This window comes from Panthera tigris, chromosome C1 (assembly GCF_018350195.1).
Source record: "Panthera tigris isolate Pti1 chromosome C1, P.tigris_Pti1_mat1.1, whole genome shotgun sequence".
NCBI lineage: Eukaryota > Metazoa > Chordata > Mammalia > Carnivora > Felidae > Panthera > Panthera tigris.
Genome location: NC_056667.1, coordinates 69,945,046 through 69,961,695, shown reverse-complemented (window position 1 = coordinate 69,961,695; position 16,650 = coordinate 69,945,046). Strand labels below are relative to the sequence as shown.

Below are 16,650 nucleotides of genomic sequence, written 5' to 3'. Positions count from 1 at the left end.
CCTACCTGGTAGCCCTCCCTTACCTGTGGTTTTGCGTTTTCTGGTTTCAGTTACCCAAGGTTTTGAAGCAGATGATCCTCTTTCTGAAGAATCACCTGAAGGTCAATAGTACCCGACCACTACGTCACTATAATGCTTATGTCATTCACCGCACTTCTCATCACATAAGCATTTTATCTTGTCCCATCATCACAAGAAGGGTGAGTACTTGTAATACGATGTTTTGAGAGACAGAGACCACATTCACATAACTTTTATTACGGTATATTGTTATAATTGTTCTATTTTATTATTTGTTTTTGCTGTTAATCTCTTACTGTGCATAATTTGTCAGTTTAACTTTATCATAGATATGTATATGTAGGAGAAAACACAGTATATGTATTGGTACTATCTGTGGTTTCATGTATCCTCCATGGATACGGGAGGACTAACTACAAATCTATCTCGGCAACAGCCCTCCAAACACATCTCCCTGCAAAAATGATTCTCACTGAGCCATTTATTAATTTATTTACAAATGTTGGTGGGCTCAGTGCAAGTGATAAAGCTCACAGCTGCACAATGCTTGCTTCTTGTTTTCTGGGCGCTCGTGGTTTAGATGGGTTTAGATGGATTTAGATGGGTTTAGATGGGTTGGATGCCATTCTAATGCAGCGTAATTGAGTGTGCTTGTGGAGATATGGTCAAAGTGCTATGAAGTCTGGTGAAGTGAATAGCTAGCTGCTTAGGATGGAGACGGTTTGTCAAGGGGGACGTTTGAATCGGTCCTTTAAGACTAAAATCCAGGACCACCTGGGTGGCTCAGTCAGTTAAGAGGTTGACTCTTGATTTCAGCTCAGGTCATGATTTCACGGTCTGTGAGACTGAGCGTTGCATCGGGCTCTACGCTGACAGTGCAGAGCCTGCTTGGGATTCTCTCTCTCTGTCTTTCTCTGACCCTCCCCTGTTTGTTCTCTCTCTCTCTCAAAATAAATAAACAACAACAAAAAAAGAATAAGATACGAAGAAGTGAAAGCAAGGGTGGGGGTAAGTCAGCCAGCAAGAAGGTACCAAGTAGAGGGAGGCCATTAACAAAGGCAGAGAGTCGATGAGGACTGCAAGTAGTTCCCTGCACCGGGAGGTGGGGGCAAGGTGGGAAATGACAAGAGATGAGGCTAAAAAGAGACATTTTAATATTTTAGATGATTTCTTTAGAATCAATTCCAGAATCAAAATGCTAAATGTTGTTGGGATTTTTTCTGGAAAGGAAGGGGAGCACAGAGCATGCCAACAGAGGCTGAATGAGCTTTAGTGACATTGGGAGTGTGTGTGTTATGCACACACATTTGTGCTGGAAGCAGATAAAGCAGGAAAGGTAGGCTGGACCAGCTTTTGACTAACCTAGTGTGCCATGTCCTCTTTAAAAGGCAGTGTGGAGGGGTGCCTGGGTGGCTCAGTCGGTTGAGGGTTGAGCGTCTGACTTCGGCTCAGGTTACGATCTTGTGGTTGACAGACTTCGAGCCCCGCGTCAGGCTCTGCGCTGACAGCGCAGAGCCTGGAGCTTGCTTCGGATTCTGTGTCTCCCTCTTTCTTTGCCCCTCCCCCACTTGTGCTCTGTCTCTCTCTGTCTCAAAAATAAATAAACATTAAAAAAATTTTTAAAAAGCAGTGTGGAGCCCTACATAGTTTTGAAGTAGGCTGGTGAGGAGCATACATACGTTTTAAAAACATGATTCTAGCAATAATGAGGAGTGAGACAGCATGCTGTTATACTCCAGGTGACAGGTAACCAGGGTCTGAAGTAGGACTGTGGGAGTGGGTAGGAATTAAGGAGACAATTGAATGATGCAATCGAAAGCAGCCAAGGCTTCACCTAGCTATTGGCTGAGTTTCCAAATGGCCTGTGGGTGATTAAACCAAACTTTGGAACCATAGCACTAATTGGTCTGGCTTTGCCTCCTCTTCTGTTTTCTTTTACATGTAGCTATGATCCAGCGTAATCATTTAGGCTGTAGTAGTAACTATGAATTACAGCCAACTACCATTAGTACTCTCCTACAAGTATCTTTTTTGCCCCTATACGTGTGCCACTACCTTCTCCTGGAATGATCTGTCTCCTCCTTTTCCACTTGTCCAATTCCTTACACATCCTTGGAGTACCAACCACCTCAACTGAAATCTGTCATGTAAAGCTTTCCCGTGTCTCTCCTCCTTCCTCACATGACCCTGCCCTGCCTCCCCCAGTGGATGAGATGGTAATCCTGTCCAGCGCTGGACTTTTCCTCAAACTCCAGAATAATTTACCTATAATTTACTTATGGGACCATTGCCTTCTACCTTGTAATAAAGTTATAATGGATATATCTTATCTCTTCTATCAGGCTGTAGACTCCTTAGGAAAGGAATTATGTCTGGCATATAGTAGGTCCTCAGCAGGTAATAAATAAGCAAATATCAGTATTCTTTATCAACTCATGATTAAAGAATGGTATGAGTTTTTTTCCTTGTTACTGGGGGAGGTACAACAACTTTAAAAGATGTAAAATGTAGTCTTTTAATGAAGTCTTCAAGTTTGATCAGTACATTTGTATAATTGTGCACAATTGAGGAATATATCTTCTGACTTTAAGGTCTAAATATATCAATGCTATTCATGCCTTTATTTTAAGTGGGGATTAATTCTCTTTCAGGGGAAAACTATAATCCTTTCATGTTACAATTCACAAAAATGAGTCCCATAATTCTGTTCTAAATAGGAGGGAAAATCTCAGAAAAATAAATGTTATCAGGTAACTGCATCCGTGTTATTGTGATGTGTTAGAGCTCTCCAGGGAGCGCATATTGGATAGCTTTGCTATTTTCCAGCAAGCATCTTTATTTTTTCCCCTGTATACTAAGTTGCTTGCTTAGGGTTTACTAGAATGCTAAATTATTTCTAGCAAATTATAAGCAACATGGATGAATGGACATGTAGTATTTCATTTTTGCCTCATTATGCTTTAGATTTGGGATCTCCAGTTTTGTAAATGATAACTATGATATATCACTCCATCTTTACACGTGCTTATGCTTGAATGCATCCTGCTTCTCCTCCCACATGGAACGGTGTCAATCATGAGGTACAACTGTTAAGATATGTCTTGTGTCTACAGAAAATAACCCATAAGTATTTGTTATGGAATAATGTATAACATTGCAGGAAAACACGAGAGAATTAATATTGGCCTTAAAAAAAGCAAACAAAACCCCAAAAACCTCTGGCGTATTTTTAGGTGGAAGGATGTAGTAGGTTATTCCCTTTTCTCAGGGATCCAGGCTCCCCTCATTGCTCCTCCTATTCCCTGGGTGACTGAGATGTTTGCCATCATCATCTGGTACCTCAGTTTCTTCTTTGTAAATAAGACTTAGAGTTGACAGCATTTTGGAAGAAACAACAAATAAAAATGCCTTGAAAGAGCTTTGCGAGTCTACAGTACTCTAAATGCTTAATGATAATAATATACAGTAGGGCATCTTCCCTTGAAAACAGCAGGAGTGTTTCCTTACATAATGACCTGACAGATGGGTTATGGTGTCTAATCCCCTTAAACCCCCAAAGCTCTTTGATAGTGGATGTTGTAAAAGGCCAGATTAGAGCACATGCTGCTCTTTTATTGAGCCCTTTCTTTCAGTATCTATGCTATATTCAATTGCTTCTTTCTCTAAGTACGTTATGTGTTAACCTACTACCTGCAGGAACAATTAGGAGCAAAAATAGAGACTAAAGGACAGTGCACTCCAGTAGGAAAAATTAGTTAATGCTTGTTGTCCCCAATATTAAAAATCCACTTTGGCCTTTACATGTGGCTTTTATCGAAGGTTCCTGCCCTCCTAATTCCTGACTATTAATCTCAAGCTGTGGGTATTTGTTGATGTTGAGCACGGACTGTGTGGTGTGTGTGTGTGTGTGTGTGTGTGTGTGTGTGTGTGTATGTGTGTGTGTGAGAGAGAGAGAGAGAGAGAGTTTTGTGTGTGGTGAGAATGGAGTATTGATATTAATTCTAAACCAGTGAGGCTTGCAGAAATCACAGGCAGTTAAGAATATGTTCAGCATTTATGGAAGAGTTGGAGCTTTTAATCTGTTCAAAATGAGCAAAGGATGATTAGCACTTGTTCTCCTGTAACCTTAATTCTGCTCTTGAACCTGATTTGGACTGAGAAGTTCTTTTACATTTCCCCTTATTGCTGTGCTTGTCTTTTGAGAAAAGCTATTGGAGTTACCAGTTTCTAAAACCTTTGTCACAATTCCTTGACCCAAATCCATCATCTTTCATTAGTTAACAAACTTTGCTTTCTTTGCATGCTGGGAGAAGGATATGTTGTTATAAAATCACCCATGGTGTGTAATCTGTGTAATCAAAAAAAAAAAGAAAAAGAAAAAGAAAAAGGAACAGCAATGATGTTTGTTTGACAACTGAATATAACTGCAGTAAACATTTTAAGTGCACTACAGTGAACATTTTAGGTGAACTATCTTCACTTGGGATGTTTAAAGAAACCAGGATGTTTGCTCAAAGGCCTCTGCTCATACGCTGGATCCTCCCATCTCTCACCTTCTCAAACATATCACTTCTGCATTTGTGTCCGCTTCCCCTACATCTTCATATGCTTCCTCTTTTCCAAAACATGGCACAAATATTCCAGAATATCACTCAACTTTATAAAAACAGCCTTATCTTGATTCCACCTTTCCTTCATGCTCCATCTTTCTGAATCTCTTTAGAGCAGAACCTCCCCAAAGAGTTCTCCCTATTTGTCATCTCTACTGTCTCTTTTCCTATTCTCTTTCTACTTCTCTCTCCTTTTCTAACTCTCTCTGTCTCTTATTGAGATGAATCTGAATGATCCCCAACTGCTTAGGCAGTCAGTCAGTGTTCTGATTTTTCATGGCCAGGTTTGTTCTCCCTGCTTCTGGATTTTGTATAAATGGAATAATAAAGTGTGTGTTTAGCTGTTTTTTGCCCAACATAATGCTTTTGAGATTCATCCAATTGCTGCTTATACCAATAATCCATTCTTTTAGTTATTGTTCAATAGTAACCCATTGTATGGATATACCATCGTTGTATCATTTTGTTTGTTTCTACTGTGTCCTTTTGTTGATGGATATTTGTGTGGTTTCTGTTTTTTTTGCCTATTATGAATAAGGCAACTATGAACATTCTTGTGCAAATATTTTTGTTGACATATGTTTTTATATCTGTTGGGTAAACATCTAGGAGAGAAACTGCTAGGTAATTGGGTAGATGTTTGTTTAGCTGTGTAAGAAACTGCTAATTTTGAAAGTGGTTGTAGTATTTTTATATGTGGTATTTTTATGCCAGAAGTGTATGAGAGTTCCAGTTGCTGCACATTCTCACCAACATACGATGATGTCAGTATATTAATTTTAGCCATTCTAGTGTGTGTGAAGTGGTAGGACATTTTGGTTTAAATTTGTGCTTCCCTGATGAGCACCTTTCATGTGTTCATGTGGCCATTTGCATATCTTTTTGTAAATTGTTCAAATCTTGAGCCCATTTTTAAAAATGGGGTTGTTTTTCTTTTTATTATTGATGATAGTAGTTCCTTTGATATTGTTTCCCAACCTTTTGTTAGATGTTTGTATTGCAATAACTTCTTGTAGTCCATTGCCTGCCTTTTTATCTGATTAAATTGTATATATTTTTAAGAACGACTCTTTAATATTGAAGCTCTCTATTTTATCAACATTTTTTTTTTATGGTCAGTGTTGCTTTTTGTGTTCAATTTAAGAAACCTTTGCATACTGCAAGGTGATGAAGATGTTCTTTAATGTTTTCTTCTCCAAGGATTTAGCTTTTACATTTAGGTCTATAATCTATCAGAAATTAATTTTTGTGTACTGAGCGAAATAGAGGCTGAAGTTTATTTTTCCATAAAGATGTCTTATTGTTTCAGTACCATTTGTTGAAAAGATTTTTTTTCTCCCCATTGAATCATCTGTGTACTTTGGTCAAAAATCTCTAGGGGCACCTGGGTTGCTCAGTTGGTTGAACATCAGACTCTTGATTTCAGCTCAGGTCATGATCTTACAGTTTGTGAGATGGACAACCATATCAGGCTGACAGCATGGAGGCTGCTTGGGATTCTCTGTCTCTCCCTCTCTCTCTCTCAGCTCTGTGCCCACTCCTTGTGTGCTCTCTCTCTCTCTCTCAAAATAAATAAACATGAAAAACAATTTTTTAAATCTCTTGATCATAAATATACATACCTTCAACATATCTTTTTCATAGATTTTTTTGGGGTCTATCTTTACACTGATACCACATGCATATCACTTTATAGTAACTTTATAGTAAAGTCTTGAAATCCAACTTTATTTTTCTTTCTTTCTTTTTTGATGTTGTTTGGCTGTTTTAAGTCCTTTATGTTAAAATATAAATGTGAAGATTTATAGATAATTTTAATAAAGTGCTTCTGGGGCTTTGATTGGGATTACATTGATTTTACACATCAATTTAAGCAATTAACAACTTGACATTAATAAGTCTTCTACTCTATAAACATGGTTTATTCATCCATTTGTTAAGGATCTCTTTAATATTTCTCAGAATTATTTGAATTTTCAATGTCTCACTTGTTGTTTGTTAAATGTACTGCTAAGCATTATAAATTTTTGGTGCTTTTTAAATGGTAAACTCTTACCTTCCAATCTTCTGCTAAAAACTCTTTCTTTCCAATTTTTTACTACCAAGATATAGACATATAATTGCATTTATTATCATGTATCCTAATTTCATAGGGTAGAGTCTTTATCCTTCATATTTCTGCCTGGGATGAGAGCTTCTGAGTGTATTTCCTTTTCTATATAACATGGCTTCTCAATTTCTGGATTTTAATTCATTTGTGGTTGTTTCTGTTTTTAGTATTTTAATTGGTTTTTTAATACTGTGATTTTGTAGTTCATCTGATCTGCCTTGTCTTGATTGGTAAAGTTAGAGTGATGGTCTTTTGCAACTTTCTACATATAAACTAGGAGTGGAGTGGCCCTAATATGGTTTTCATGTCTGTAGGGTCTGGAGTGGTCGCCCCTCTTACTGATTTGCTTTTCTGTCTTGATTTCTTGTTCAGTTCACTAGAAGTTTATGAATTATTTTAATTTTTCAAACAACCATATTTTGATTTTGTTAATGTTCTCTATTATTTGTTTTCTATTTTATTGATTTCTGCTTTGATGTTTATTATTTCCTTCCCTCTGTTTGCTTTGGTTTTCATTTGCACTTTCTTTTCTAGCTTCTTAAGGTAGAAGCTTAGGTCACTATTGTTATACTCTTTTTCTTTCTAATATATGTATTTGAACTTATAAATTTCCCTATAAGCACTACTTTAGTTGCATCATACACATTTTGATGTATTGTATTTTTGTTGCCATTCAATGAAATATTTGATTAAAATCTATTTCAATTGAACGAAAACAGTGATTTATTTTTGGCTCATGAGTTACTTAGAAATATTTTGGCATTTTGTAGATCTTTTTCTGTTATTGATTTCTGATTTACTTCCATTGTGCTCAGATAACATATTCTATAAAATTTTAGTCTGCAGTTATTAGCTTTTAATTAATTAATTAATTAATTATTTATTTAATTTTATTTTTTTGTAAATGTCAATTAGGTCAATTTTGTTATTCAAATCTTTATTATCCTGATTATACTGACAGATATTTTTGTTTAATTATTCCATCAATTCCTAAGAGAAGGATGTTAATAAAAAACAACTTTGATCATGGATTTGTCTATCCCTTTCATTTGGTTAGTTTACATTTCATGTATTTCGTTTCATTTCATGTATTTTGAAGTTCAGTAAGATTGTTGTATGTGTATTGAAGGGCAAGATCAATAGACTGAAATGGAATGGGAGAAAATATTTCCAATTCATATATCTGATAAGGGATTAACATACAGAATATATAAAGAACACCTACAAATCAATAACAAAAACCAAACAACCCAACCAAAAAAACGGGCAGAGGAACTGAATAAAACCTTTCTCCAAAGAAGACACAGACAGTCAATAAGCATATGAAAAGGTGATCAACACCACACCACACCACTAACCTTTAGAGAAATGTGAATCAAAACCACAATGAGATACTACTTCATTAGGACAGTTGTTACAAGAGAGAGAGAGAAAGAGAAAATGAGAGAGGAAGGAAGGAAGGAAGATAAGAAGGAAGGAAGGAAGGAAAGGAAAAAGAGACCTGGGTGCCACAGTTGGTTAAGCGGCTGACTCTTGATTTCGGCTCAGGTCATGATTTCATGGTTCCTGAGATGGAGCCCCAAGTTGGGTACTGTGCTGACAGTGCAGAACCTGTTTGAGATTCTCTCCCTCTCCCTCTGCCCCTCCCCTCTTGTGCTCATGCCCTCTCTCTGAAAAATAAATAACATTAAAATAAATAACATTAAAAAATAAATAAAGAGTGTTATTGAGGATGAGGAGAAATTGGAACCCTTGTGCATAGCTTGTGGAAATGTGAAGTGGTGTAGCCACTGCAGAAAATAGTGTGGCTATTTCTCAAAGAATTAAACATAGAATTACTACATGATCCAGCATTTCCACCCCTGGGTATAAACCCAAAAGATTTGACAGCAGGTAATTGAACAGATATTTGTACGCGTATGGTCATAGTAGTGTTATTTATAATAGCCAAAAAGTGGAAACAACCCAAATGTCTACTGACAGATGAATAGGTAAACAAGATGTAGTATATACATACAATTGAATGGTATTCAACTTGAAAGAGGAATGAGATTTTGACACATGCTACCAAATGATTGAAATTTGAAGTTATTTTCCCAAGTGAAATAAGTGAGACACAAAAGGAAAAATATTGTATGATTCCAGTTATATGAGGTGTCTAGAGTAGTTAACATCATAGGGACAGGAAATAGAATGGTGGTTGCCAGGAGATAGTGGCAGGGGGGAAATTGGAAGTTATTGTTTAATGAATGTAAAGTTTTAGTTTGGGAAGATGAAAAAGTTCTGGAGATGAATGATGGTCATGGTTGCATAACACTGTGAATGTACTTAATGCCACTGAATTGTATACCTTAAAGTGGTTAAATAGTACATTTTATGTTATATACATTTTATCACAATAAAAAATGATTGTGGTGTCTTTCTGATGAATTTACCCTTTTAATATTATGAAATGTCCTTCTCTATACTGATAATGCTTCTTGTCCTGAAGTCTCTTTTTGATATTAATATAGCCATACTAGGTTTCTTATGGCTAGTGATTATGTGATACATTTTTTTTTGGCCATCCTGTTACTTTCAATCTTACTGAATCATTATATTTAAAGATTCTTATACACAGCTGTTTCTTACAGATAGCATATAGTTGGGTCTTGCTTTTTAAACCAGACTGACAATTCTGATTTTTAATTGGTTTAGACCATATGTAGTTAATGTAACTATTGATATGGTTGGATTACATCTTCCATCTTGCTATTTGTTTTCTATTTGTCCCATCTGTTTACTTTTCAATTTTTCCTGTATTGCTTTTCTGTTTTTCAGTATTCCATTTTATTTTACTCACCACCCTACTTTGCTCACTCTACTTTATCCACTGTAGTGAACAAGCCAAACACAGTCCCACCTCAAGGCTTTGCTTTTATTTTCTCTGCCTATTAAGTTCTACCCCCATAAATCCTTACAGTTCATTCGCTCACTTCTACTCTGCTCAAATGTGACCTGGAGAGGCCTTCCTTCATCACCCTTATTCATTATCCCTCTTGCACGGCCTTATTTTTCATTATAGCACTTGTCACCACCTGATGTTATATTTATACTTGTTTGCTGATTTTTTTTTTCTCCTCAGACTAGAATGGAGGCTCCAAAGAGTGGACCTTTGTCCTTGTTTTGTTCATAAATGTATTCAGCTTAGAAGAGGATCTGGCAAATATAAGGCTCCCAGGAATATTTTTTGGAATAAGTGAATTAAAAGGACATGTATAAATGATTGAAAGAAAGATATTTAATCACAGCAATTAAAAGAAAATGGAGTCGACCTGTACTATTAGTGTCAATCAGATTAAAACACAAATTTTCTTTCTTTCTTTCTTTCTTTCTTTCTTTCTTTCTTTCTTTCTTTCTTTCTTTCTTTTTGACACAAAATTTATTTAATTGTTAAGGACTGATGGTATAATATTGAAAGAAAAGAAAAAAAATACTCCAGAACCTCTTAATTGTTTTTGCTTCTGTGTTATTTGTGAAGGGAACTAAACTTGAAACTAAATGTGGTAGAGCTGAAATTATATAGAGAAAATAGAGCCATGGAGACAAAGAAATTTTAAGAACACCAAGATATTCTACATGATGTTGATTCTCCTAGCACGGAAGGTTATACTCTAAATGTCATTGTTCCCATGACATTGGAACATGTTAGGAACCCAGAGATTTGGTGAATGGGAGCTAAAGAAACTAAGAAGAATACATTAGAACTTATAGAAGAGCTACTCTTTTTTAAATTATTGTTTTTATGTTAATTCCAGTATAGTTAACATACAGTGTTATATTAGTTTCACGTGTACAATATAGTGATTCAACAATTCTATACATTACTCAGTGTTCATCACCATAAGTGTATTCTTAATCCCCATCAGCTATTTCATCTGTTCCTCCCACCCACCTCCCCTCTGGTGACCATGTGCTTCTCTATAGATAAGAGTCTATTTCTTTCTTTCTTTTTTTTTTAATATATGAAATTTATTGTCAAATTGGTTTCCATACAACACCCACTGCTCATCCCAAAAGATGCCCTCTTCAATACCCATCACCCACCCCCCATCAGCCCTCAGTTTGTTCTCAGTTTTTAAGAGTCTCTTATGCTTTGGAAGAGTCTATTTCTTGCTTCCCTCCCTCTTTCTCTCTCTCTCTTTACTTTGCTCATTTGTTTTGTTTCTTAAATTCCATATATGAGTGAAATCATATGGTGTGTGTCTTTTTTGACTGACGTATTTCACTTGGCCTTATAATCTCTAGCTCCATCCATGTTGTTGCAAATGGCAAGATTTCATTCTTTTTTTTTTTTATGGCTGAATAATATCCCATTGTGTATACATACCATATCTTTATCCATTCATCTATGGATGGATGCTTAGGCTGCTTCCATGTCTTGGCTATTATAAATAATACCACAATAAACATAAGGGTGCGTGTTTCCCTTTGGATTAGTGTCTTTGTATTTTTTTTTTGTAAATACCAAGTAGTACAATTATTGGATCATAGGGTAGTTCTATTTTTAACTTTTTGAAGAGCCTCCATACTGTCTTCCACAGTAGCTACGCCAGTTTGTATTCCCATGAACAGTACATGAGGGTTTCTTTTACTTCACATCCTTGCCAACACTTGTTTCAGAAGAGCTATTCTTATCCATGATGAAGCCAGAACGTCATCAAAGGCCTTTAAATATAAGAAAAGTTAGCAAATTCTAATTCTAGCCAGGACTCTGGTGATGCTAAGAGGCCTTTTAAGGTGATAGGGTGTGGCAACAATATGTAATTGGTAAGTCATATTGCTGTATAAAGTCAGTAAAAGGAATATCAGAAGCAGAACCCAGTCTCTGGCTGGCAATAAAGAGAAAAGTCTAGTACCCTAAGCCTCTGAATTAGTGATAGAACTCAGTTCCAGTTAAAAATTGGATTCAAGAGTAGTCAGGTATATACTACCACATAGTCCAATACATGAGGTCAGTGTTAAATAAGGGGCTGGAGGTCAGACCTCTATCAGGGCACAAAATTTATTATAGGATCACACAAACACAATTTTGTACACACACAATTAATTGGTTGGGAGGGATAGGACTTTGCTATTATCACCTCAGGGTTCATTCAAGGCTGATCCTGTCTATAACTGGAGGTTATTTCTGGCTCATCTGGAATGGAGAACTTCTTGGACATTTGTGTAGGAATCAGAAAATTAGAAACAGATAAATGCCATTTTGATTTTTCAAAACTGGAAAAAGAGTAAATTCACCAAAACATAGACTCATTCATTTAGCCAACCAACCCACTCACCAACCAGCCAACCAATCAACCAACCAACCAGCCAACCAACCAACTTTTATTGAGTGCCTACTGGATGCTAGGCACTGTGCATGGCTCTCAGGATACAAGGCAGTTATGGGCCCCGTTCTCATGAGCTTTCAATATATTAAATTTAAAGATAAACTCTAGAAATTAATGTCAATTCCAGGCAAAATTCTAGAATAGCCATTGCATGGATGGATGGATTTACTAAAAACAAAACATGTTAATCCAATTCTTTCTTTTTAAAAACAGTTTTGATGGAAGATGTGGAAATGTATGATTTTATTTTGACTTTTTCCAGTTGTATCCTGATAATTTAAATTGAGGAGACAAAAAGACTGTATGGACATAAAATTAGTGTCATAATGAGTTGAGCAATTACTTACAAGTATTTCTGATGAGTGAATCAATATTAATCTGATAACAGGTTTGTAAAATTCTGTCTTCGAACCAGTTCTATATAACATTCTGTTAATAGTTTGCTTAATAATAGGAAAGGCATGATTTTCAAATTTTCTGGTAAGGTGAATATCAAATATTTGATGGATGGAGACACCAAGAGATGAATTGGAAGACCTGTCCTCCACATTTTATTGGCCTCCATCAGAAGTTTTCTTGGTCTTGTGAAATATGTTCAGCAAGTACGTCTTTAAGCACTCACCTCCAAGTAGATTCCTGTCCTCAAGGACTCTCCTGTGTAAGAATTCTGCAGCCCCTTTGACTTGGAGGACAAAATTGCTAGTGTGGATGAAGATGTTGACAAGCTGAAGGGATAAGCAGAATCTAAAAAGACAAGTTTTTATCAGTTAACTGTAAGGTTATCCATGTGAGTCTAAATAAAAATTAAACAAACTGCAGTGATACAGAGTTAGGGAAAGAGGTAGGGAACTAGCTTGGCAACAACTTCTGTTAAAAAAAATGATTTGGGGGCACCTTGGTGGCTCAGTCTGTTGAGCATCTGACTAGGTTTTGGCTCAGGTCGTGATTTCACGGTTCGTGGGTTTGAGCCCGCATTAAGTTTTGTGCTGACAGTTCTGAGTCTGTTTGAAATTCTCTGTCTCCCTCTCTCTCTGCTCCTCCCCTGCTTACTCTCTTTCTCTCTCTCAAAATAAATGGATAAACTTATTAAAAATTTTTAAAAAATGATTTGGGGTTCTTCATCAATGGACCCTGTGTGATATATCCACCTATAAGCTACTGTGATCTTTGTTTGCACAATTGAAAGTACATAATCTGAATGGATCAAAGATCTAAAACTAATAGAATCAACTTGAAGGGCATCAGAGAAAGGCAACCTGGAAGAAAAAGGGACTTAAATCTTTGCATCAGGGGAAAGATTAGCAAAACTGGAAATGACTGGCTTGGAGATGGTTTGAAAGTGGAGATGGGGATTGCGTTGCCTGAGTGGCTCAGTCGGTTGAGCATCTGACTCTTGGTTTCAGCTCAGGTCATGATCCCAGGGTTGATCTCAGGGATCAAGCCCAGCATTGGGCTCTGCTGAGCGTGAAGTGTGCTTAAGATTCTCTCTCTCCCTGTGCCCCTCCCCCACTCATGCACACACTCTGTCCTCTCAGAAGGACATAGAAGGACAAAGTAGTTGCCTTTATGTATCTGAAAGCTGTTGGGGAGAAGAGGGAAGAATCATTATTCATTTTACTCTCAAGAGTTAAAATTTATATCAACGGGTATAAATCTACAGTTTTAGGACATTTTGAGTCAATAGAAGGAAGATCTTTCTAATATTCAGAATAGTCTGAAGGTGGAGTGGGATGTATCAGAGTGACCTAGAGAGGTTGTGTAAGTATATAGATACCTAAGCCCACCTCAGAATTCCTTCTGGCACTGGGAGTCTAGGAGTTGTATTGTTTTTAAGCTTCTTTGATTATTTTGATATAAAACCAAGTTTGGGGGGTACCTGGGTGGCTCAGTCAGTCAACAGCATATGAGTTTTGATTTCAAAAGTCACAGTTGGTGAGGTTGAGCCCCACATTGGGTTCTGCGCTGGCAGCATGAAGCCTGCTTGGGATTCTCTCTCTCTCTCTCTCTCTGTCTCTCTCTCTCTCTCTCTGTCTCTCTCTCTCTTCCCCTCCCACTTTAAGATAAATAGATAAACTTAAAACAAAAACAAAAACAAAAAACCAAGTTTGGAAACAACCACCAGGTCAAACAATATTTTTCAGATATGATATGTAATAAGATACCAATAATTGATGGGGGGAGGCGGGTAGAGATGGAGTTGGACAAGGCTATCTGTAAAGCCTCTTAATTCTCAAACTCATAAGGTGGCATTTGTCTTTGTGAATTCACTTTGGCTCAGGCCCTGACCCTTACCCTTGCAGGCTTAAGAACTTAAGTTGGTCTTTGTCTCATAGGTAACCAGATTTGGGCCTCCTGAGTCATGTTAGAAAAACTCAGGACAAAACTAAAAGTTTGTCAAAAAAACGAGCAGAAATTCCACAGACTTGAAGAAAATATTTGCAGAAGACCCATCTGATAAAGGACTGTTATCCAAAATATAAAAAGGTCTCTTGAAATTCAACAATTAGAAAGCAAGCAACTGGATTAAAAAATGAGCCAAAGACCATAACAGAAACCTCACCAAAGAAGATATTCAAATTTTTAATAAGTATATGAAAAGATACTCCACATCCTAGGTCATCAGGGAAATGCAAATTCAAACTAGATACCATTACACACTTATTAAAATAGCACAAATCTGGAGCACTGACAATACCAAATGCTGACAAGGATGTAGAGCAACAAGAATTATCATTCCTTGCTGATGAAAATACAAAATGGGACAGTCATTCTAGAACAGTTTGGAGTTAATTACAAAACCAAACATACCATATGATCCAACAATTGCTTTCCTTGGTATTCACCCAGAGGACTTGAAAACTTATGTCCACACAAAAACCTGTACATAGATATTTATAGCACCTTTATGAATAACTGCCCCAACTTGGTAGCAACCAAGATGTCCTCCAATAGGTGAATGGATAAGTAAACTTTGGTGCGTGCGGATAATGGAATACTATTCAGGGCTAAAAAGAAATGAGATATGAAGCCATGAAAAAACATGGAGGAAACTTAATTGCATATTACCAAGTGAGCACTGGGTGTTGTATGTAAGTGATGAATCATTAAATTCTACCCCTGCAACTAATATTACACTGTATGTTAACTAACTGGAATTTAAATAAAAACTTGAGAAAAGGAAGTCAATCTGAAAGGCTATATACTGTATTATTCCAACTGTGTGACATTCTGGAAAAGACAAAACCATGGAGACAATAAAAAGATCAGTGGTTTGCCAGTGTTGGGGAGAGAGATGAATATGTGGAGCACAGAGGATTTGTAGGGCACTGAAACTACTCTGTGTGATACTATAATGATGGATGCCATTATACATTTGTCCAAACCCACAGGATGTAGAACACCAAGAGTGAACCCTAATGTAAACTATGAAGTTTGGGTGATTGTGATGCGTAGGTTTGTCAGTTGTAATAAATGTACCACTTTGATGTGTGATGTTGATAATGCAGGAGGCTATGTATATGGGGGTAGGAGGTATATGGGAAATTTCTGTACCTTCCTGTCAATTTTTTTGTGAACATAAAACTTCTCTTAAAAAAAAAAACCAAACCTATGTCTTTAAAAATCTGAAAAAAAGAGAAACGTTTGCTACCCTATACAAAGTTTATCAAATCTGTGTCATTATTTAGGGATATTTCTAGACATAATGTTTAAATTCACCAGTATTTAGAATGATATGCTGTATTGGACATGATGCAATGAATTTAAATATAACTGCAATCTCTTTAGGGTCAAGCTGGGTCAGATTAATTTTTTTGGCCTTTCCCCATTACCTAATTGTCCTGTAATTGACCTACTGTTTATTAGAAGATGTACAGTATGAGATAGTCTCAAGTTGAGAATATTTACATATTTATTGTAACTATCATACTTATTGAATCTGGGCCCTCCTCACATGACTAGAGAATAAATTCTTCATTTTATCTAAACAATTAGAGCTAGAACATGAAGAATCAACTTATAAATGATTGGTCCCTTAGATAGAGAGGATCTAGCTACATGTTTAGGCTAATGTCCAAATAATATCTACTTGAGATGCTGTGTTTCTAGTAACAAATAATTCAGCATGTCAGCCTGTGGATACCAACTTAATCAGATAAGAGATTCACTATAAAGAGGACAAAGTATGTGATACTAGTGACAGTATGTCAAATAAGAAGTCGAATAGTAAAGTTCAGTTCAAAACAGAACTGAGAGTCTTGTCTTCACCCCTGACTTACTAGTTGTGTGAAAATGGGCAAGCTTCTTAACCTTTGAATTCCACTTTCATTGCCCATAGAATGGGGTTAAAAAATAAGCATGCTGGCATATTTTGTACCAATAGAATGACAGTGACATTATCTTAAGAAAGACTTTGAGACTGCTCCTTTGAGTAGCAGCGTTTCTGCTGCTCCATACGACATCTCTCTACTGAGGTATCTACTGGACATAACAGGATGTCAAATTGAACTGTTTCTGTGCCTTGGATGTGCAGCTAACT

General features: G+C 36.6%; 1 protein-coding gene across 1 annotated transcript in view; it reads left to right on the top strand.

The window, feature by feature from the left end:
* LOC122240779 overlaps positions 1-16,650 on the top strand; it is a 103,109-nt gene that overhangs the window by 5,227 nt on the left and 81,232 nt on the right. The window contains exon 3 of the mRNA XM_042993856.1: positions 51-200. Within this exon, the coding sequence (XP_042849790.1) occupies positions 51-200 (150 nt within the window). The remainder of the gene's footprint in view (positions 1-50; positions 201-16,650) is intronic.